The 25,475-nt window shown below is 41.0% G+C and overlaps 1 protein-coding gene across 1 annotated transcript in view; it reads left to right on the top strand.

Moving 5' to 3' along the window:
• The window catches only part of DCN (decorin), a 75,377-nt gene extending 64,020 nt beyond the window's left edge, over positions 1-11,357 (top strand). The window contains exons 7-8 of the mRNA XM_033951777.1: positions 2,689-2,827; positions 10,076-11,357. Of these exons, the coding sequence (XP_033807668.1) occupies positions 2,689-2,827; positions 10,076-10,270 (334 nt within the window). The 3' untranslated portion in view covers positions 10,271-11,357. The remainder of the gene's footprint in view (positions 1-2,688; positions 2,828-10,075) is intronic.
• The last annotated feature ends 14,118 nt before the right edge of the window (positions 11,358-25,475 follow it).

Consider the following 25,475-nt stretch of genomic DNA (forward strand, 5'->3'; position numbering starts at 1 on the left):
ACCATTGCCTCTAAACCTCTTTTATATCTCATTATATTAGTTATCTTCATCACATTTACCAGTAAGATTCCTCAGTTTAATAATGCACTACATGAAAAAAAAAAAAAATTCTACTTGTTTTCAATCTGCTGCTCATTAGTTTTATGGAGTGTCTTTTTTTTTTGTCTCGTTTGAAAGATTTAATGACTGTTCCCTATTTAACTGTTACACCCCATTCATCATTTGTTTTTAATTTCTTGATAATGGTTATTTTGGATAGGGGGAATAGCACAAAACAGGACAACAAATCTTGTCATATTTCTATTGTTTAAAAATAATAGATTGGTTTCTAAAGGTCATGTTTAGTAAAGGCTTCCCCCCTCCCCCCCTTTTAGGGCTAATTTTAGACAGAGGATGCCATTATTTTAGACACGATGGACTAGATTCAGTACATGGTGTCCGAATCTGGGAGCTGAAATGCTGAAAAAAATCCACGTGGACCCAGATTCTGTAAGTTAGGCACCTAAATTAGCATGTCCAGCTGATCTAGGTGTCTAAGATAATTATTCAATTAGGCTTAATCGGCGCTGTTAATTGAAAAGCCCCATTTTAAAACAATTTTAAAAAATGAATTAGCTGGTAAGCATGTAACTTGGTGAGTGTCTACCACTTTGAGGAAGATCTACAACGTGACATAATCAGACTCAAGGAATGGGCTGCGACATGGCAGATGAGGTTCAATGTGGATAAGTGTAAAGTGATGCATGTTGGTAACAAAAATCCCATGCACAAATACAGGATGTCCGGGGCGGTACTTGGAGAGACCTCCCAGGAAAGGGACTTGGAAGTTCTGATCGACAAGTCGATGAAGCCATCCGTGCAATGTGTGGCGGCGGCGGCGAAAAGGGCAAACAGAATAATAAAGAAGGGGATTACAAACAGATCGGAGAAGGTTATCATGCCGCTGTACCAGGCCATGGTGCACCCTCACCTGGAGTACTGCGTCCAGCACTGGTTGCTGTACATGAAGAAGGACACGGTACTACTCGAAAGAGTCCAGAGAAGAGCGACTAAGATGGTTAAGGGGCTAGAGGAGTTGCCGTATAGTGAAAGATTAGGGAAACTGGGCTTCTTCTCCCTTGAAAAGAGGAGAGTGAGAGGGGACATGATCAAAATATTCAAGATAATGAAGGGGATAGACTTAGTAGATAAGGACAGGTTGTTCACCCTCTCCAAGGTAGGGAGAATGAGAGGGCACTCTCTAAAATTGAAAGGGGATAGATTTTGCACAAACGTAAGGAAGTTTTTCTTCACCCAGAGGGTGGTAGAAAACTGGAACGCTCTTCTGGAGTCTGTCATAGGGATTTAAGACAGGGTTGGACATGTTCCTGCTGAACCAAAACGAACACATGTAGGGCTGGTTTCAGTTAGAGCACTGGTCCTTGACCTGGGAGCTGCCGCATTAGCGGACTGCTGGGCATGATGGACCACTGGTCTGACCCAGCAGCGGCAATTCTTATGTTCTTAGGCATCTATTCTGAGTCACCTAACTGAAAGTAGGTGTGGTTATGGGCCAATTCGGGGCAGATCTTTAGGCTTAGTATGACTTAGGCACACTCATTTAGGCCAAGAAAACCCTGGCATAAATGGGAGTGCTCCTAAGGTTTCAACACCTACCAGCGCCTAAGACTGCTTAGGTGCTGCTGGGTGCAATTCTATATATAGAAACATGATGGCAGATAAAGTCCTGAGGATGAGAACAGGTTGAGAGGGGTGAAACTGGGCAGGCCTGGGGGCGGGACTATGGGTCCGGATTTTACAGGAGCAAAATCTGGTAACCCTAACATTTATAACTAAAATCATTGAAAAAAGAGAGCATGAAATAACAATCTAACCTATTCACTGGAAAAGGATTTTCTTATCTATCCCCCCCCCTTTTTTTTTTTTTTACTAAGCTGCGGTAGAGGTTTCTACCACGATCTGGAGTGCTAAATGCTCCAATTGCTGTGGGGCGGTACATCACGAAGACGGTCCTGCCAACCACAGAGATGGACCAGGGTATCACAAAGAATGGGTGATGCTAAAACCAAAATGTGGAACCAGCTCCTGGACTTCCAAGAGTATAAAATTATGAATTTTATTGATACAAAAACAATTGAAAAATATCAATTTACTGCATGAATAGTAGCCGTGTTTCAGCTTTATAAGCCTTCCTCAGGGGCACTTCAAATGCAGTAATAGGCAATCAAAGCAAATATAAGTCTTTTTGATGAGTGTTTGTTTGTAATGATGATGGTCGCACTTATCAAGAAGACTTAGATTTGTTTTGATTGCCTATTACTGCATTTGAAGTACCCCTGAGGAAGGCTTACAAAGCCGAAACACGGCTACTATTCATGCAGTAAATTGATATTTTTGACTTGTTTTTGTATTAGTAAACTTCATAATTTTATACTCTTGGAAGTCCAGGAAGTGGTTCCACATTTTGCTTTTAGTGCTAAATGCTCCGACACTCGTAGAATTTCTATGGGTGTCGGAACAGCGTTAGAGCATTTAGCGCTCTGGGCCGCGGTAGAAACCTCTACCGTGGCTTAGTAAAAGAGGGCCTATATGAGAAATTCAGTAACAGCATTTTAAAATACAAAATATGACTAATGATGTTTTCTCTAGAATTCATAGATCCACATTAAACGTTTGGTTTTATTTTAGACTGGGTCTGAGTTTTAACAACATAACGACTGTTGAAAATGGATCCCTTGCCAATGTACCTCATATGAGAGAACTCCACCTGGACCATAATGCCCTCACTAAAGTACCTTCAGGATTAGGAGAGCACAAATATATCCAGGTAGGATAATACTGAATTATGCATGCTCATCTTCACAGCTTTTTTCCTTATCATTAATATTTATAACTAATCTTTTAAGATCTCTCTATTACTTTTCATATGAGGGTGGTAGATGGCGGTGTATAACTAACATATGAGCTAATTTAGTAATATTCTTCTCAGCCTCTAATGGTGTTAGCATAGCAGGGTCAAATGTACAGATGTCATAACATCAGTGAAGGCCCCGAGGAGATCTGAACCTATGTGAATCTCACTTGTTTAGGATACAAGAGACGTTTGCTTGACCTGAATTGGTTTATTGAAAATTGTATGTATACAATTTACATATCTGGAAAATCCAGACCTCTAGACCCTCCCCCAGAGCCGCCCAGTCCTACCCATCCCCGCCCCATCACACCCCAGTTCCGCCCTGTCACACCCCCAAAGCCCGCCCCAAGCCCCGCCTCCAATCCCACCCCTCACTACCTTCTCTCGTTGGGCAGGACATCCACACGAAGGAAAGCTTTTCAAAACCTGGACAAAGTGCCAGGTTTTGAAAAGCCATCCAGACCCCCGGACATGTCCTCAAAAGTTTAATTTCCATGCCAAGGGCCTTTGGGAGCAGGTTAAATATTCAGTGGGAGATAACTACCGAATATTTGCAGTCAGCAGCTAGCCCAGTCTCCAACAGACCAGGTTAGCTGTGGACCGGATAGACCTGCCTAAATAGAAGCTCTATCTTTGGCCGCTATCACTTAGCTGGTCAGCCAATCAATATTAACTTGACTGGGTATGTGAAACGCGGCTAAAAAGAGCATGAAAATTCAATGCCGGTCGCCGTAGATGGCCTGGGATTGGCTTTCTGGGCTTGCTGCCTACCTTGAGAGTCAGCCCGGTCAACTCTTGTGATCCGAATACCAGTGGCCCCAGAACCTTTCCGCATGATATTCGGCACTATTTGCTAAGCCAGGAACAGCTCCTGGCCGGCCAAAGAGCACTTAGTTGGGTATCTGCTGATATTCAGCGAGTGAGGTCCGGCTATCTCCTGCTGATAGCACATAGGGCAGATTGGCTGGTCACTGTCAAGATTCATTGGCTCGCCAGTTAAGTTCAGAGCTGCCTAAAAAGCAGGTATGTCTTTGGCCTTTAGGACTTAGCTCAGTGGTTCTCAACCCTGTCCTGGGGACCCCCCAGCCAGTCGGGTTTTCAAGATATCTCTAATGAATATGCATGAAAGAGATTTGCATACCTGTCACTTCCATTATATGCAAATCTCTCTCATGCATATTCATTAGGGATATCTTGAAATCCCGACTGGCTGGGGGGTCCCCAGGACAGGGTTGAGAACCACTGAGTCTTAGCTGGTTAGTCTAATAACCTGCAAGTGTGCTCATTCTGCAGCCCCTCAGCATCTCTCTGCTCTTGTCTCTCCTTATACACCTTCCCGAGAACTCCGTTCCCCAGACAAATTGCTTTTATCTGTACCCTTCTCCTCCATGTCCCATGCCAGACTTCATTCCATTCATCTCACTGCCCCGTATGCCTGGAATAAACTACCTTAGCCTGACCGTCAGGCCCCTTCCCTTGTTCAAAAGTGGGCTGAAAACCCACTTTTTTGAGACAGCTTTCAACTCAAAAACCCCACTCCCCTCTGCTCACCACCCTAGCCAGCAGTTTAACCATCCACTCTAACTATAACCCCCCTACCCTGGCATCCTCTTTGTCTGTTTGGATTTTAAGCTCATTTGAACAGGGACTGCCTCCTTTGTGACTCTGTACAGCATTGCGTATACCTGGTAGCACTCTAGAAATAATAGTTGTAGTAGTAGTTAAATATAGTATGCTATGCCGTGGTGTAGTGAGGGCAGGAGACGACCAGGGCGGTGGCGCCCCCTGCGCCCTCCTCTCTGCCCCTGCTCCTTCCTCGCCACACATGCCACACTCACACCCTCCCTTCCCACCTCTTTAAAACGTCACCAGCGTGAGCAGCTTCTCCAGCCTGCTGCTCGCACCTGTGTTGGCTTTCCCTCTGACATCACTTCTTGGCCCCGTGATCCGGAAGTGATTTCAGATGGCACCAGATGGTGGAGAGCAGTTGCTCGTGCTGGCGAAGATTTAAAGAGGTACGGGGCAGGGAAGGGACGGCGCGAGTGTGGCATGGGGGTAGAGAGGTGCCAGTGCCTCCTGCCATGATGGCGTCTGGGGCTATCCGCCCCCTGTCCCCCCATCCCCCCTTACTACGCCACTGATGCTGTGCAGTAAGACCCTAATATGCATATTATGACAATCTCCTATTATATATATAACTAGCTGATGCCCCGGCGTTGCACGGGTATTTAATTATAGCAATAACACTGTAAATGGATTCAAATAAAGATACTTTATAGTGGTGAATGAAAGTATTTTTATACAGCTTAATAAAAAGTACAATATTCAAATAATAATGTGAAATATTTGACAAAATGAATACAATACAACTAACGCAAAACGTGATTATAAACAACAATTTTAGTTTCACCTCCTGGAGCAAGAACATATAAATTCTTGGGTGAACCCACCCTTGAGCAAGCAACATAGAGTTGTGGGCCGCGAGACCCCCAGAACATATCAACCCAGGTAGTGAGGGATCAGCATACCAAGTTTCGTTCAAATCGGTGAAGCCGTTTTTGAATTAATGTGAGAATGGCAGCTTTTTACATTTGTTCCATTGACATGAATGGGTGAAATCTGATTTTCTGTTTGTAGCTCCGCCCACGTGTGCAGGTGGGCCGCGAGACCCCCAGAACATATCACCCCAGGTAGTGAGGGATCTGCATACCAAGTTTCGTCCAAATCGGTCAAGCCGATTTTGAATTACAGTGAGAATGGCAGCTTTTTACATTTTTTCCAGCTTACAAGGAACAGTAGAGCCAATGTATGAAAATAAGATGTCACTGATCCTACCCCAAAACATGTGATTATGGTCTCTACATTTGCTAGTCCACATGGGCTCAGTAAAGCCTGGAAATTTAACGCCTGCTTCTAGCTGAGTGTTAAATCTTTTGTAGGCCCATTGCTGGCTGAAATAACTCAGGTTAATCAACCCAAACTGAAAAGACTTATTAGTACAGGGAAATTTGGCATAGATCTTTGGGTTTCCAAGCAACCAATACTCTGTCCAATCTAGTGTTACAACAATAAAGAGATAATTCTATAAGGGGACATGAACGTCAAGTGGTAAAGTATGACCCAGTTTCAGATATTTTAATCATTTAAAATGCGGATGTGATAACTTTAGGGATTCTTTTACTAAGCTGCGATACCTGCTAGCATATGCTTACCATAGCTTATAAGGGATTACTGCACTCAGACATCCTGTGGTAAATTCCTAATCTGTGCATGGTACAAACCATGCACTAAAAATATTTGTAACAGAGGGGGCAAGTCTGGGGCCAGAGAGCGGGCATTACTGTGTTAACCAATGAGAGCATCTACATTACTGCATGCCGATTAGCACAGGATTATTTCGTGAATCTTTCAGGCCGGATTCTGCGCATAGCTCCTAAATTGGCGGCATCCACAACAATGGATGCCTGTCATGCGTCAATCACGCTTAGGCGCCGTCAACAGAATTCATGCCACCTAAGCAAAAAACTTAGAGGCCCTGCAACGTGGGCCAGCGTTTTAGTGAATCATGCCTAACGACGCCTAAGTCTAGCTCTGCCCCCCTAACCACGCCCATTTAGGCATAAGGCGCCATTAGGCATCCTGCTGAAGAAGCATTAACGGCGCCTAAACTGTAGATGCCTCCCAGTGCCTAGTTTTTTAAATGAGTTTGTAATTGGTTTGAAATGACGCGGTCAGATACTGCGCCAATTAAAGCCAATTAAAACAACTAAGGGGTCCTTTTATTAAGGTGTGCTAATCAATTTAGCACGCACTAAAGATTAGTGCGTGCTACATGCTAAGGCACCCATAGAAAATAATGGGCGCCTTAGCATTTAGTGAGCGCAAATCTTTAGCGTGCACTAAATCGATTAGCGCGCCTTAATAAAAGGACCTCTAAGTTAGGTGGTGGTAGGGCACCTACCACTGCTTAACGTATGGCGCCGTTTATAGAATATGGCCCTTACTGCCTACAAAATAGGTGTTGGTAAGTGCTCACACTCTAATTATTATTTTTTTTTTAATTAGACCGATAACTAAATTTGGAGACGGCCATCTGGATATCATTGTAGACAATACGATGAAACCTTCCGCCCAATGTATAGCGGTGACCAAAAAAGCAAACAGCATGCTGGGAATTATTTAAAAAGGGATGGTTAACAAAACTAAGAATGTTGTAATGCGCCTTTATTGCTCCATGGTGCAACCTCATCTGGAGTACTGCGTTCAATTCTGGTCTCCTTATCTCAAGAAAAGATTCAAAGAAATGCGACCAAGACGGTAAAGGGGATGGAACTCCTCTTGTATGAGGAAAGACTAAAATGGTTAGGGCTCTTCAGCTTGGAAAAGAGGTGGCTGAGGGGAGATATGATTGAAGTCTACAAAATCCTGAGTGGAGTAGAACGGATACAAGAGGATCGATTTTTCACTCCGTCAAAAATTACAAAGACTAGGGGACACTCAATGAAGTTAGAGGGAAATACTTTTAAAACCAATAGGAGGAAATATTTTCACTCAGAGAATAGTTAAGCCAGAGAATGTAGTAAGAGCGGATAGCGTAGCTGGTTTTAAGAAAGGTTTGGACAAGTTCCTGGAGGAAAAGTCCATAGTCTGTTATTAAGACATGGGGGAAGCCTCTGCTTGCCCTGGATTGGTAGCATGGAATATTGCTACTCCTTGGGTTTTGGCCAGGTACTAGTGACCTGGATTGGCCACGTGTGAGAACGTGCTACTGGGCTTGATGGACCATTGGTCTGACCCAGTGAGGCTATTCTTAGGTTCTTATGTTCATCATAGTTTATTCTTGCATGCTGTTAGCTACTCAGGTCTTTCCTTCCCATATTTTGGAACCTATATTAAAGTCATGTTCTTGTCTTCTGCTTTTGTTTTGGTTGAGACCAACGTTATGTAGATAACACTTCATCTCCTTTTTGGCATTGGCCAAAATTCCTGGGTTTTCTGTCACTTTTTTTTCCAGAACAGGCAGCTCAGAAAACAGTTGGCCACTGTGTACGGCTTTGGTATAAGCAGAGATATAGCAACGTCTTCAGCCCAAATTAGAATTCAAACATGAATATTCATGAATTTTGTAACAATTATGTAACAATTTTAGGGCCTCTTTTATCAAGCTGCGCTAGAGGTTTTTAGCGCAAGCCGATATGGTAAATGCTCCAATGCTTTCTGCCTTCCTCTTAAGCACACCTGCTTTCTTTCACCGTTATTGAAACATCTCTATTGGGACTCCCTAAATATCCTATTTCACTAGTAACCTTCAAGTGTACTCCACACCAAGCCATCTGTTCTTGGGCAACTGTCGGCTTCCCTCCATCTTAGTTTAAAAGCTACTTTAGCTCCTTTTTAAAAATTAGCGACAGCAGCCTGGTTCTGTCCCAGTTAAGGTGGAATCTGTCCTTTTGAAGTAGGCTCCCCCCTTTCCCAGAAAGTTGCCAAGTTCCTAACAAGTCTAAATCCCTCATCTCTGTACCATTGTCTCAACCAAGTATTGAGACTTCGGAGGTCTGCCTGCCTCTTGGGTCCTGCATATGGAATGGGGAACATTTCTGAAAATGCTATCCTGGAGGTTTTGGATTTCAGTTTTCTACTTAAGAGCGTAAATTTGGCTTCAAGAACCTCCCTCCCATATTTTCCTATGTCATTGGTACCTACATGCACCAAGACAACAGGCTCCTCCCCAACACTATCTAAAATCCTAAATGACACATGAGGTCTGAAATCTTTGCACCAGGCAGGCATATGACCAGGTGATTGTCACGTGACGCCCAGCAGCCACCTAGCTATCTACATGCCTAACTGTCAAATCACCAACTATAACAGCTGTTCCCTCCTGGGCAGAAGCCCCTGGATACACATCCTCAGTGTGAGAGGATATTGCATCCCCTGGTGGGCAGGTCCTGGCTACAGGATTATTTCCTACTTCACCAGGGTGATGCTCTTCTTTTAGGAGACATCGCTCCTCCAGGGCAGCACAGGGACTGCTAGACTGGAGGTGGAACTTCTCTACAATGTCCCTATAGGTCTCCTCTGTGTACCTCTCTGTCTCCTTCAGCTCCTCCGAGTCTGCAACTCTAGCCGTAAGGGAATGGGCTCACCCCTTTTGCTGCTGGACTACTGTCAACATCCTATTTTTGAGCTGATTAATTAACCCCTATTATGGTTCTATGAATATTAGACTAGTACAGAGAGCCTTAGGATTATATTGCATGCTTTATTTAGTGTTTGATTCTTAACAAGTAATGAAATATATATATGAAATGTAATAAACAGTTCTCCTATTGTCCTAATTAGAATAAATGACTAAAAATTAAAGTAAAGTAAAGAAATGAGCTAGGGGTGGGTGGGAATAAAGACTAAGCTAGACCCTGCTATGCCTGTCAGAGACTATCTCTAGCAGAAAGTTCAAGTTTAAAAATTGTAAAACTATAAATGGCTTTTATCTATGGAAACTAAGTGAGTAAGCTTTGCTCTTTTAAGATCTAAACTGTCTAAAAAAAGGAATCTACAATTTAGCTTTTATCTTAAAAATTATTAAAGCTCAGAACAAAATAATGTATAGTTACCCAGACTAAATCAACCAAGTCTGTGAAAACTATGCATACCTTTGAGCTGGTGTGAAACTAGGCATGGAAATTTTTCCCAATACATATTTATTCTCGTTTCCAGAAGGGCAGGCTAGATCAGAGGAATAATCATTAGTACCAGTATCTGTGTTCTCTGTCAGTACTGAAATTTCCTTATTTTTTCTTCTAGAAATGTTTTGTTTTTTCTTTTCTTAATTGTATATCACTTGAATTAGCAACTTGATCTTTTTTAAATTTCTTGTTGATTAATGTTCTTAACCTATTAGTAAATTACATGGAGCACCATTTTACAAAGAATGTAGAGACTTGAGATGTCCAGATTGGAATGTCTTCAAGTCTAGCGTTATTTAGTCTTTTCTAGAATACTCAAGAGGAGCACATGTATGCTTGCCAGCACATGCAATTGGAGCAGTGATTTACAAATATACATGCTGGCAAACATGGTACTGAAGATGATTATTAGACAACCAATGGCAAATCCTTGTCGGAATACTTTTGTCTTATTATAACTTTAATTATATTGCAGATTGTCTATCTTCATAGCAATAAAATTGCGGCTGTGAATTCCAACGACTTTTGCCCTCCTGGTTACAATACAAAGAAGGCCTCGTACTCTGGTGTGAGTCTATTTAGCAACCCCGTACAATACTGGGAAATCCAACCATCGACTTTCCGTTGCATCTACGAACGCTCTGCAATACAGCTGGGAAATTATAAGTAAACTCTTCTGGACGATGTCCAATTGTACTTTAGATGCTGTACAAAACCCTTGTTGTCAAAGCCGGTTAGTATTGTTGATAATTATAAAAGTCAAGTATTGAAATTTTTACTGTAGAGTATATGCCTTAAATTGATGAATACTAAATGGTACCTCTAACCATGGCAACCATAGGCAGTTCCCTTATGCATGTTAGAGTCCTCAAGAAATTTGCGCATGGAGTTAGGTAAGCTACAGTTAGTGAGTTTGCTGTGATCTAATACAGACAATGATGTTAATGATTCTAAGTCCGTTCAGTTTGCTACCCATTTGATTAAGTCATTTGTGACACAGATCTCTGGTGAAAAGGTTTACATTTAAACAAAAGCCATTAAGGAACCTTTTCGGAAGTTGGTAGGTTAGCTTCAATTAGAGGCAGAAGACTACTTTTAGAAGATCTGGATTTCCCATTAGGTACAATAAACAGCAGCTTAGGGCCACTAGATTGGAAGAGGAACTCTGTTTCTGTGATAATTTCTTCGAAGCACACTCAGAATGACCAGAAGCATCCTATCTAACCTGCCTCCTTAAAGATATAAGGAAGAACTAGTAGTATTCAAAGCTCACTCCTTTACCTTAAGGTGAAAGGTTCAACAGTCTGTTGCCATTCAGACTGTACAGCATTTGAAAGAACGGATTCTTAGGAGAGAAAGTGCCTCTTTCAACATGGGGCATGCTCTGGAAACACCCTTACCCATGTGCCTAAGGACTCCAAGAAGACAAATCCGGCCCTGCTTCTTAATTGGCTGTGATTTATCTCAATTATATTTTAGAGAAGCTTCTAGTTGTATGCAAGTGCCTTATGATCCACTACTTGCAGCTATAGATTTGAGGGTTAGAATACCGTATATGTATCAGGATTCAGTTAAATAGAGGTGACTAGGTCAGAAGGGATTCACATTCCTTTGAACAATCTAAGTTCTATCAAGGGAAGGAAAGGGGAAGGATTAAGGCCCAAATTCTGTAACCAGCGCCTAGTTAGGTACCTATTTTAGAGGTGCCCAACTAGATAGGCGCCTAGCTAAATTGAACGAGCCCAATTAAGCTTTTAAATCAGCACTGATTGAAACATAGGCGCCTATCAAGGAAAGCGTGATTCTGTAACAAGGCGCCTCTAAAAATTTAGGCGGCCTTCAAAAAATTAGGCGCTATGCATGTTAGGCGTGGGCGTGGCTACGTGTTAGGCGCCTTCTGACAGAACCGCTGCTCTTAAGCGTGCTTAAGCGTTCGCATGGGTGCCCCACCTTTTAGTTGTGCCTAGAGCTGGCCTATTTACCGGGCGCCTTCGAAATAGGAGCTGCTCAGCGTGATTCACTAAACAGCACCCAATTGTGCTTGAATCGCGCCGAACGGTGCCTATATCGGCGCCTACCTTTTGGGCGTTGCTTATAGAATTTGCCCTTAAGTCCATAGCAGTCTACAATGGAAGGACTTGAAGGACCCTGAGTGCAAAGGAAACTTATTGTCGTTGCTACTGTAAATTTTAAAAGTCTAAATATTTTTGAACAGTTGAGAAAATTACCCTAATAATTCATTGTGTCTAATGGCATTTCAAGATTTCATCTTCTGCATGTTTCCTGTAGTTTCTTTCTGTTAATCCATTCCCAGATCCTACTGCTTTCTACAGATTCAAACTAAATATTTGTCAGACTTTGATGTTAAAACGAATCTTACAGTCACTGTTTGCTACTAACCACACATAAGAAGGAATTTTAAAAATATACTACTAGGCACTAATAATGTACTATGTATTCTTGGACAGAATTAGCTCCTTTGATCTTAAATCAAGCCCTGGAGGTTTAGAACTATCTACTTCAAGATTCAATCTTGAATGTAACTACTTAGCACAGGCACTTAGAGGATAATATGTATTTTTTTTTCTGCTAACGTCCAATAGTTTTTTGTTATAAAAAAAATAAACCCAGTTTGTATACAAGTTTAGTAAAAAAAAAAGAAAAAAAAAAAGAAAAAAAAGATGTGTATAAGTAATTCATACATCAAGAACATACGTAGATAATTGTGTTGACCAAATAAATCATTTGAATCACAAAAAAAAACATTTTCTGTTCCTAACCTTCACAAACTTTTCTTTGGCTCATGATGACAGATTCTGTATGCCATATTTTTATTGTAATAAAAGTACAAAATAATTGCAATACTGCTCACTTTTTTGGTTGTGGCCATTTTTTGTGTTTTTCTCATGCGTATCAGTTTGGGAATGTGTAGCCTTCAATATCCCATGCGTGCCAATATAAATAAAGTTTATATATATAATGTAGGGGCGTCAAAACTCATCTGTCAAGTACAAGGGGGTGCTGAAAAGTTCTCAGCCCAACCAACCAGCTTCCTAAATTCTGAGTGTTATTTTGCCACTGAAGCTAAAAAGAGTGTTATCTTATTTCATTAAGTGCCAATTTGCAGAAACAAAATTCTCTGTTTTGACATTGTTTCAGATCATTAATTGAACCATATCCTTGTCATTCTCTTTTTGGTTGGGCTGAGAACTTTTCAGACCCCCTCCTAGTGTGAAGAGTTTGGTAACCAAAGCTGATACTGTGATGTCATAGTACCTCATGCCACCAATAAGAGCCAGCCTCATCATTGATGTCACAATAGCTTGATTGTCCTATACTTAGCTCACTTATATTACATATGAGGGGGTGCTGAAAAGTTCTCAGCCCAACCCACCAACTTCCTAAATTCTGAGCCTTATTTTGCCACTGTAGCTGTAAAGAATGTTATCTCATTTCGTTAAATGCCAATTTGCAGAAACCCAATTCTCTGTTTTGACATTGTTTCAGATCATTGATAGAACCATGTCCACGTCATTCTCTTCTTAGTTGGACTGAGAACTTTTCATGGGAAAGTTGGCTTTCAGAAGGGAAGGAAGGGTTTGGATGAGAAGGTGTTGAGAGCAGCTTGCTTGGGGGCTGGGGTAGTTGTTACTTTTTATTGTTATGGCTGTTTGGTTGGGAAAGTTCAACTTAATAAAAGCTCTGGCAGCCAAATGCATGAAAGGAGTTCCATTAGGGCTGGAAGGGAGCCATATGGGTTTCCGGCCTCTGGTAAGTCTGTGAGGACACTGGTGCTAAAGCTGTGCTTACATCCAGATGATTTAGAGCAGTGGTTCCCAACCCTGTCCTGGAGGAACACCAGGCCAATCGGGTTTTCAGGCTAGCCCTAATGAATATGCATGAGAGAGATTTGCATATGATGGAAGTGATAGGCATGCAAATTTGCTTCATGCATATTCATTAGGGCTAGCCTGAAAACCCGATTGGCCTGGTGTTCCTCCAGGACAGGGTTGGGAATCACTGATTTAGAGTACGCTTCAGTGGAATCCATAATGATGGGGTACATCTGCATATTGTCACTTTCAACATCAAGACAAAGTTAGACAAGTTCCTTTGACCTACGGGCCGCCGCATGAGCGGACTGCTGGTCACGATGGACCACTGGTCTGACCCAGCAGCGGCAATTCATATGTTCTTAAACAGCCCAATAAAATGGACAAGAGTCCTTAAAAGGATGAAGACACAGGTGGTGCTTTTGCAGGAGATTCAATTGTCCCAAGCTGAACACAATGGGTGAAATAAAAAACCAAATTCTTCCTACCGATTTATTACCTACCAACGCCTGGAAAAAGATTTGATATGTAATGTAATATAACTGCTCTCATCCAATGTTACCAAGTCTATACTCATTCTGTAACTATGTCTTACCCTAAATGTCACGTACCCTCCTGGAAATGTCCAGCTTCTTCTTATGTAATCCGCTTTGAACCGCAAGGTATAAGCGGAATAGAAATCACTAATGTAATGTAATGTAATGTAATTGGGTGGGTTATGTTTTCCCATCCCCTATACACTTCAAAAAGCAGAGGTACAACTGGAAAGTACGCAGGTGAGGCTGGGCTCATTTAGAGCACTGGCCTTTGACCTTGGGGGCTGCCGCGTGAGCGGACTGCTGGGCACGATGGACCACTGGTCTGACCCAGGGCCGCCATCAGAAATTTCTGGGCCCCTTACTGAGCAATCCTATTGGGCCCCCCACGCACACCTTCCCCCCCCTGATCCCCCCCCCCCTTCTTCTATTTCCTGCCTGTCTCGCCGCGCACACATAGCCGACCAGAAGTCTTCCCCGACTTCAGCGCTGACGTCGGAGGGCGGGCTTTGCTTAAGCCCTCCCTTCGACGTCACCGCTGACGTCGGGGAAGATTTCCGATCGGCTGTGTGAGCGGCAGGGCAGTCGGAGTAGAAGACGAGCCTCGCGGCTCGAGTTATATTTAACCCCGCGGGTCCCCCATCGTCCCCGTTCAGCTCTCCTGTGCACCCGGGGCGCCCCCCCCCCCCCTAGGTACGCTACTGGCCCGGGCCCCCTGTCAGCTCCGGGCCCCTGAATGCAGGACTGGTAGTACTGCCCTGATGGCGGCCCTGGTCTGACCCAGCAGCGGCAATTCTTACGTTAATAAATGTGGATGAATCTAAATGAGAATCGAATTGGTTTCTTGCAATGCTCAGTCATAAATGTTTAGATTTTGGGAACTTACCAGTTATTATGGGTGGGTCTGAAATGTCTGCTTGAAAAATAACGTTGATCAATTGGAATCTGTGCGTAGAGGGCTGGAAGAATCAGGTGTTCAACTTTCTTATGGAGACATGCCTCAGCTAGAAGATTATCTGGAGAGCTACGCATCCTGAATGCAGACTATATATATATTTTTTCTCACCAAGGTATAACTCCTAGAATTGTCTTGATTTCTTCTTATGCTCCCTCACCCTTAAGATTCACACACTAGAATGCACGACATTACCGAGGAAGGTGTCAGACCACCACCTAGTATCTTTAATACTACAGGAAGGGAAGCATCCCAAGAATGCAGCACATGGAGAATGAACAACCGGGTAGAAAAGATGTTATTGATTTAATCCAGAAGAAAATCGAGGAATTTCCCAATGTGTCAAGCAAAATTGAAAATTTTAATATTAACCTGTCTACTTAGAGAGAATCTGCCTTTCACACACCAGAAATATTTGAGGTGCCAAGGAGGCAAGCTAGATATGGTGGAAGGGGGATGGAGACAAGCCAAAGTGACATTTTCAAACCCCCCCCCCACACCATGAAATCAGCTGAAAGAGCATCTTTAGCCATAGAGAATCCCTCAGATGGGCTGTTTGGCCTTTAAGTTTCTGGTCTTAGTTACCTAGTAAAACTATTATTGTAACTGACAGCATCATTCAACACATTCTTATACGTGAGACAAGCAGAGTGATCTGTGAGAATTTTCCCTGATGCAGTCATAGCTTGGCGAAACAAGGCTCTTGTCGGAGTATGTTTTAGGTGATGCAACAAACAAGATAGGTGGTGCGATTGGGTCAGCGCTGGAGATTGAAGAGATTAACGTTCTGGAGTTTTTTTTGTAAAAGTTGACGTGGCGAGATTTTTGAAAGCTCTGAGAGGAATCAGCGCTGGACAATGAGACGCCTGAATTTTTTTGTGCTAAGTAAAAATTACAGATTTAGGGATCCTTTTACGAAGGCAAGTTAGGGCCTTAACGCGCACTGGCCGCTACCGCCTCCTCTTGAGCAGGCGGTAGTTTTTCGGCTAGTGCGCGCTATAGCGTACACTAATCCGGTGCGTGCGCTAAAAACGCTAGCGCACCTTCGTAAAAGCAGCCCTTAGACTTTTCCTGTGCACAGCGGTGGGTATTTGTGCTGTTGTTGCAATTTTGAGGCTTTTTCTCTGGTATATTTTTTGCAAATATTGCTCTCCACAGGCTGGTAACATTGCAAATATTGCACAGATTTCAATCCATAACCCTATTCCCCACTACCCACCACCCCAGCCAGCAGATTAACTGTTCCCTTTGTATCCATGCCATCCTGTTTGTCTGCCTTACCTGTTTAGATTGTAAGCTCTTTCGAGCAGGGACTGTCTTCCTTGTGACTCTGTACAGCGCTGTGTACGTCTGGTAGCGCTACAGAAATAATTAATAGTAGTAGTAGATTAATATGATCATAATCTGGATCCCATACAAGATTAGACAATATCACGAAATGCAAGTTACCCAGTTTCAGGAGGGAAATGAGACCTTGTGGCCAATCATGCTGTTGAGCTCACACCCCAGAACTGGGTGGGATTTATAGTTCCTGATTCTGCCCATTGGAATCAAGGCTGCAGGTGCCAGAAATCATCACAAAACCAGAAGTAACTTAAAATCATCCTGTTAGATTGGAACAATTTGGCAACTCTGAGAATCTTCTGGGTAAAGCCTGAACTACAAGCTTGTAACACACAAGCTATGAGCTCTCCCCATAAAATTAATCATAGTTAGATTGTGAGCTTGCTGTGACAGATAGGGAAAATACTCAGAGTACCTGACTGGAAAAAAAAAAAAAAAAAAATATATATATATATATGTAAACACATTATCCTACCAGTTACAAAAAGTGGTATATTAAAAAGCATTTAACCTTACTGGGTCAGACCAATGGTCCATCTAGCCCAGTAGCCTGCTCTCACGGTGGCCGATCCAGGTCCCTAGTACCTGGCCCAAACCCAAATAGTAGCAACATTCCAGCATCTCAAAGAATAGCAAGATTCCGGAACCCCACGGAGTAACAAAAGATTCCGGAACCCCAGAGAGTAGCAACATTCCATGCTACCGATCCAGGGCAGGCAGTGGCTTCCCCCATGTCTTTCTATATAACAAACTATGGACTTTTCCTCCAGGAACTTGTCCAAACTTTTCTTAAAACCAGCTACGCTATCCGCTCTTACCATGACCTCTGGCAACGTGTTCCAGATCTTAACTATTCTCTGAGTGAAAAAAATATTTCTTCCTATTGGTATTTTTTTTAGGGGTTTTTTTTTTTTTATACAATTGTGAAATTTTTACAAAAAGAACTCTTGTTACAGAAATACAGAGAACAAATATTATAAGGAAAAAGAAATTACATCTTCCTTAGACCACAACAAATAAGCAAATCCAGGAAAATATCAAGGAGATTATCAATTCAAAATATAATTAATCACAAAGACTTAACAGGATATCCTGCTTTCTTATGATATCTGTTCTGTGACAATAAACACTTCAAGTTACCAGTTTCTTCATATCTACAAATGTTTAAGCTGTTCTGGGGTAAAGAAAATATATTTTACACCTAAATATTTTACCAAACACTTACAAGGATAGGATAATAGGAATGAATCTCCCAAAGAAATTACATCTGATTTCAATGCAAGAAATAATTTCCTACGGTCTTGAGTTTGTTTAGTCACATCTGGAAATATCCAAATTTTTTCCCCATAATACAGCTTTTGAGAATTATGAAAAAAACAGCCTAAAAATATTGTTAACATCCTGTTCGAATACAAAGGACACCAGTAAGGTCGCTCTTTCAGAATTTTCTGTAATAGTTGATTCAAATACCTTCCTATTGTTTTTAAAAGTATTTCCCTGTAACTTCATCGAGTGTCCCCTAGTCTTTGTCATTTTTGACTGAGTGAAAAATTGATCCACTTGTACCCGTTCTCCTACACTCAGAATGCACTGTAAATATTACACTTGGCCCTTGAATACCAATACACCTGATACAGGGAAACTAGAACAAGCTGGTTTGCTATTGATCCTTAGACACTAAACATCGAGCGAGTGAGCTACACAGTACAGTGAGATGAAAACCTAGGAAACTGGATTCAATTCCAGCTGTAGTCCATTGTGGCTCTGTGCAATTCACTGAATCTTCCCCTGGTACAAAAGCTTACATGCAGGGACTAAGGCAGTATCTGCATTGAATATGAATCCCCTTTTGTTCTGCTGCAGAAAGGTGGTATAACAGGCACTTTATCCTTTATATCAACATAGGGTGGGAGAGTGTGGTGCAGTGGTTAACACTATAGCCTGAGCACCCTGAGGTTCTGGGTTCAAACCCACACTGCTTCCTGTTACCCTGGGCAAGTCACTTAATCCCCCCTTGCCCCAGGTACATTAAATAGGTTGTGAGCCCACTGGGACAGACAAGGAAAATGTTTGAGCACCTGAATAAATTTATGTAAACTGTTTTTGAGCTCCTTTAGGAGAACGGTATAGAAAATTGAATAAATAATGTGTAAAGTTTCAGCCTCTGATAACCAGAGCTGGTATTGTGATGTCATAATGCCTCATTCCAAGAGAAACCAAAAAAGCACTGTGGAGAGATGATGATCCTGAAATGGACTTTAATAGAGAAAGAAAGCTCCAAATATGCAATAAAAGTTCAAGTCCATTTCAGGATCATCGTCTCTCCACAGTGCTTTTTTGGTTTCTCTTGGATTTTTTGGGGTCATTCCTCCTTTGTTTGTGATAATGCCTCATTCCACCAGTACCTAAAAGCCAACCTCATCAGTGATGTCACAATGGCTTGATTGTCCTATATTTGGCTTCCTTATACTACATTTTGATTTCTAGAGTGCTGCAGTGGTTAAAGCTTCGGCCTCAGCCCCCTGATATTGTGGGTTCAAACCCATGCTGCTCCTTATGACCCTGGGTAAGTCACTTAATCATCCCATTGCCCCAGGTACATTAGATAGATTGTGAGCCCACCAGGACAGACAGGGAAAGATGCTTGAGTACCTGAATAAATTCATGTAAACTGTTCTTAACTCCCCTGGGAGAACAGTATAGAAAATTGAATAAATAAAATAACTTGTCACACAGAGGGAACACAGACAGACCTTAATAACGAGTAAGGAATCAGGATACTGGGCTTGATGGATCTTCAGTCTGTCCAAGGATGGCAACACTTATGGTCTTATGTTCTAACCATCTGGTGTCATTCTTTAGTGTCTATCTATCTCAACCTCAGTCCTTCTACATCAGCATTCTTCAATGCAAGGCTTGAGGGTCAGTGTTTGTGCCTATTCATACTCTGATTCTTATTTGAGCCAAGTATAGGACAATCAAGCCTTTGTGACATCACTGATGAAGTTGGCTCTTAGGCATTGGTGGAATGAGGCATTATGACATCACAATCTCAGCTCTGGAATGTTGCTACTCTTTGGATTGGCTACTGCTGGAAACAGGATATTGGGCTTGATGGACCTTCGATCTGTCCCAGTATGGCAACACTTATGGTCTTATATTCTAAGTATCTGGTGTCATTCTTTAGTGTCTATCTCAACCTCAGTCCTTCTACATAAGCATTCTTCAATGCAAAGCTTGAGGGTCAGTGGCTGGGCCCATTCATACTCTGATTCTTTTTTTTTTTTTTTAATAATCTTTATTCATTTTAAAACACTTTCAATAAGTGAAAACAACATAGATTATACATATAACACTTTAGACAACACATATTTTTACAAGATTCATACAGATCATTACCATCCCCCACCCCTCCTAATCTTTATCATTAAAGTAATTATAAAATTTATTATATGTCCAGAGTATATATTATACATATTTTAAACATAAGTGATATATATGATTAATCAGACTTATTTATCAACCTCAAAAATACCACCCTTCTTTCCTATTATCATCTGTATAAATAATCAATAAAAAGACCTTATAATCATCCCACGCTCCCACCCTCCCTGGATGTGCATTTTATCTAACATCAAAAATCATACCTATAATAATTCTACAAAAGACGACAATGGGCCCCAAATTAAGTTAAAGATTTTTGTATTCCCTAATAAATCAGCGTTCCTTTTCTCATATTTGTAAATTAGACATAAACTTGCCCACCAGAATGTAAAGATGAGACAATCCCAGTTTTTCCAGTTTCGTGTAATCATTTGTATAGCTGTACTAGTCATAATTAATAAAAGACATCTTTTATATTTATCTAGGGGATCCTTGATATGTAAAATGGTACCACAAATTACTATTTCATAAGTTAACGGAATCTCAGATTCTAAAATATTATTAATATGTCCCCTAATTGATCTCCAGAAAATCAATATCTTAGGGCAATAAAACAGTAAATGATCTAATGTTCCTATGTCTAGGTAAAAAACCCTAATTGGATCGTAGCCAATAAAATCCAAAAGATAATCAAGATGAAAAGGAATTGGCTAACTCACCTGATCCTTGGGGAGAAGAAGTCTAAAGAGATGGGGCAAATCTACAGATTGATAAATAAATAATGGACATCAGTATGAGCCCTTCGTACATAAACGAACATAGACCTCTGGCTCAGGCGATATCTCAAGAGGTGACCAGCACCAGACCACAGTCTAATTGAGAATTGCCTCATACATCATGTAGTCCATATGTGTCTAAAAATGTAAACTGTATTATACAACCTCCCAAAACTGGATAGACCTTTTCTCACCAAGGAAAAGGGGGGTTTTAATGGGCAACACATACATACTGTCCCTAAATACACACCTTGTGAGAGGTGTTTTTTCGGTCCCTGCGTTTTTGATTGCTATACGCCTGGGAACCGCAGGATTTTTTCCACCGACAATCCTAACAGTTTTTGTCGGGCTCTTTATTTACCTTATATACATATATCTATCTCAACCCGTCTCCGCTCCTGATGAAGGAGTGGTGATATTCATGAGTGATTTCTTAAACAGAGTTACTATTGTTTGATTGGGCTTCATTTAAGCCGGTGTATGAGTGAGTGTACTTGTGTATTTGTGTGGTACAAGTGTGAATGTCTAGCATTTGCTAGTCAAGTATTTATTATTTACTATCTTTTGCTTGGTGCGTGTGAGTGTGTGTTTATGGTGCTTATAACCTATAGTTAATGACAAATTGCACTTATATTCTAAATGGTAGGATTTGCATCGGCACTTTATATTTATATTTATATTCTTCTTTATATGTACAAGTGTTTTTCTGGTGCTATAGACTGCATTTGCACTTTATATTTTATTCTTGCTATATTTTCTGCACTTTATATATATTTTTGTGACATTCATTGACCAGGTATTTTTCATTACGGTGCTATAGGCATTTGCACCTTATGTTCTTTTTCTGGTATATGCTTTGCACTTTATATATATTTTTATACATATCTTTGTGATATTTATTGACCAGATATCTTTCATCATGGTGCTATAGGCTGCATTTGCACTTTAGGTTGTATTTTAGTTACACACTTTGTATTTTATGAAGCACCTTGTATTTTGCATGATTATTTATTTATTAATTATTTATTAAGTATTTATGCATTTATTTTTTTCATTCGCACTTTACACATAGTCTCTGGTACACCACACATATTCTTTTATACATATATTTATAGTGTTTATTATATTTATTGTTGTTTCTCTCACAAGGTGTGTATTTAGGGACAGTATGTATGTGTTGCCCATTAAAAAACCCCTTTTCCTTGGTGAGAAAAGGTCTATCCAGTTTTGGGAGGTTGTATAATACAGTTTACATTTTTAGACACATATGGACTACATGATGTATGAGGCAATTCTCAATTAGACTGTGGTCTGGTGCTGGTCACCTCTTGAGATATCGCCTGAGCCAGAGGTCTATGTTCGTTTATGTACGAAGGGCTCATACTGATGTCCATTATTTATTTATCAATCTGTAGATTTGCCCCATCTCTTTAGACTTCTTCTCCCCAAGGATCAGGTGAGTTAGCCAATTCCTTTTCATCTTGATTACCTATGTCTAGGTGACAGTGCCAGCATCTATTAGATCTAGAATTATCTAACTTATTCAATCTAACTGGGGTCCAAAAAGAACGATGTAACAAAAAGAACCAAGCTTGTTTCATAGATGTTGAAGCTGTACACCTCATCCTCCAAGACCAAATACGTGGCCATTGAGATGCAGAAATATACTGCTTAATCTCAATGCTCCAAATATCTCTAAGAGCGTTTTTGGGTTTCTTATTCATAAGTTCAGATATTAATTTATACCACTTGGCGGCTTGATGTCCTAGCATGTCTGCCTGAAAACAGAGGAATTGCAGACTATAAAAATTTTTTAAATTACGCCACTCAGGGAACCCTTTCCGAATAGCTTGCTTCAGTTGCAACCATTTATAAAACTGAAATTTTGAAATACCAAAAGATTGTTGCAACCGTGAAAAATCAAGCAATTTTCCATTTAAAATGACATCCTCTAATGTTCTTATGCCTACTTGCATCCAATCCTTCCAGGCAATTTTAGACCCGCCTATTTGTATCTTGGAGTTCAGCCATAGGGATTGACACAAAGACTGTTCTATAGGAATTTCAGTTAAATTATTTATATATCTCAGGGTCTTCCAAGTATCCAAAATAATGTTATTATCCTTAGCATAACTAGGCAATTTAATGTCCAATATATGAGACAGACACATTGGGGACATAATTTTCCATTCCAAAATTAACCATTCTGGATAATGTTCCATGAGGTCAGGCAGGATCCAGTACATACCCTGACGCATAATATAGGCCTGATGATACCTATAGAAATTTGGAAAATTTACCCCTCCCTCCATAATTGATTTTTGTAGAGATACTAAAGCTATTCTAGCAGTTTTGCCCACCCAAACAAATTTGATAAGAATGCTATTCAATTTCTTGTAAAAAGAACCTTGAAAATAAATTGGTAACATTCCCATTTGGTAACATACCACAGGCAAAATCATCATTTTCACTGTCTGAACTCTCTCCCCCACCAAGATAAATGTAACAGATTCCATTGCTCACACATTTCTATAACCTTTAACAATAAAGATTTTTCATTTATTTTTATTGTTTCTTCCAATGTCTTATAAATCCATATTCCTAAATATTTTATACCCTCTTCTTTCCAAAGAAAAGGGAACTGGTCAAACAATCCTTTTTGAGAATGTATATTAAGTGGAAGGATTTCTGATTTATTCCAATTTATTTTATATCCTGAAAATTTTCCAAATCTTTCAATCAAATTCAATAACTGTGGAATAGTAGATTCAGGATTCCTCAAATGAAGCAAAATATCATCTGCATATGCAGAAACTTTGTATTCCCTATCAGCATAAGGAATACCTTGAATCTCCTCTGTTTGTTGAATAGCTAATAATAAGGGTTCCAATACAATATCAGAGGAAATAAGGGACATCCCTGCCTAACTCCCCTCTCCAGATGAAAATTGTCTGAAAAAGAATTATTTATATACAATCTAGCCAAAGGGGAGTTATACAAAGCTTTGATCATTTGTATAAATCCAGAACCCACCCCAAACCAGTCCATAGCTTGGTACATAAAAGTCCATTCTACACGATCAAATACCTTCTCCGCATCCAAAAATACAGAGAAGGCTGGATCCTCCATGGATTTTGTTAAGGTCAACATATGAAGAGTCAATCTAGTATTATGTGAGGCATGTCTATGAGAGTGTGGCACAGTGGTTAAAGCTACAGCCTCAGCACCCTGGGGTTGTGGGTTCAAACCCACGCTACACCTTGTGACCCTGGGCAAGTCACTTAATCCCCCCATTGCCCCATGTACACTAGATAGATTGTGAGCCCACTGGGACAGACAGGGAAAAATGCTTGAGTACCTGAATAAATTCATGTAAACCGTTCTGAGCTCTCCTGGGAGAATGGTATAGAAAATTGAATAAATAAAAATAAATAATAAAAAACAAATCCATTTTGGTGCAAACCTATAATATAAGGGAGAGCTTTAGCCAAGCATACTCTGATTCTTATTGGAGCCAAGTATAGCACAGCTTGGCTTTGCGGTCCCCAGTTATGTCTAATACAAGCTCTAGCAGGATACATATTTCAAATCTGAAATATTCTAATCACAAAATATAAAATAAATTTATTTTTTTTTCTTTTTGTTGACTGGTAATTTTATTCTTCAAATCACATTGGTCTCAGGCTTTGATTTTAGGTTCCTTCTGTCTTCATCGTGGCATGGCTGGCTCCTGAAGGTAAAATAGGCACAAGAGGAGCTGGGGAGAAGATGCCGAGTCTGACACGGGCACAATTTTTTTTTTTACCACAGGAGTAAGACTTTTCACCGCTCCCACGGGGCGGTAAAAGGTATTGTCCCCATTCCCATGGGGCGGTGAAAGGTCTTGTCCCCCATTCCTGCAGGGCGGTGAAAGGTCTTGTCCCCATTCCTGCGGTAAACCAGTTGCAAATGTCACCATTCCTGCGGAATTACCGCAGTGACCCGCAGTTTACCATGGTAAACGGTCCCCGTGTCATTCTCTAATTAACATCACACAAATTTTCAGTTTTCACTTTCTGTTTAGGCTTCACCACACCACAGCTGCACTTCTTTATATACTGTTATCATTCCTGAAGCTGGCACCTCTCCTCCTCTCTGCCCCACCACCTCTTCCCATTTCTCCTCTCCATATGCGCCCCCTCCCTTCCCCCATACCTCTAGTTGAAGTTGTTTGTACTGTTGCCCGGTGTTCCCTTGGGTTTTGGTTTACATTCACTTGAGGAACATTCTCTTGAGGATTAACATCACACAAATTCTCAGTTTTCACATTCTGTTTAGGCTTCACCACATCACAGCTGCACTTCCTTATATATTGTTAAATGACTGTATGACATCATTCCTGAAGCTGGCACCTCTCCTCCTCTCTGCCCCCCCCCCGCCCCCCGCCTTTTCCCATTCCTCCCTTCCACGTGCGCGCCCCCTTTCCCCATAACTCTAGTTGAAGTTGTTTGCGGCATTGCCCGGATATAAATCCCCTTGGGTTTTGGTTTACATTCACTTGAGGATTAACATCCCACACATTTTCAGTTTCTGTTTAGGCTTCACCACACTACAGCTACATTTCCATATATAATGCTGACTGTGTGACATCATTCCCCATTGGTCCCCATCATTTCACACCATTGGTCAAAGCAATATCTGTCTTTTTTGACGATTCTTTATATATCACCCCCTTACCACCCTCACAGTATTTTTTCCCAGATAGTAATTGATAAGTATACCAAGTTTGGTTGAAATCTATTCATGCGTTTCGGAGTTATACTGGAACATCCATCCATCCATCCAATTATATATATATAGATTATTCCCATAGGATACTAAACACTTACATGGAAATCTAAGGAAGAAAGTAGCTCCCACAGCTAAAACTGTAGTCATTCCATTTTGTGCATCATAAAGAAAGCTCATTTAAATGGTAATGAGCTCCTTGTAATGCATTTGCATAGGGTTCTCAGTGGCTACAACCAGTCGTATGTGCACGGCAGACTTTTGTATATTGGGACCATAG

This window comes from Geotrypetes seraphini, chromosome 7, assembly GCF_902459505.1.
Source record: "Geotrypetes seraphini chromosome 7, aGeoSer1.1, whole genome shotgun sequence".
NCBI classification, from domain to species: domain Eukaryota; kingdom Metazoa; phylum Chordata; class Amphibia; order Gymnophiona; family Dermophiidae; genus Geotrypetes; species Geotrypetes seraphini.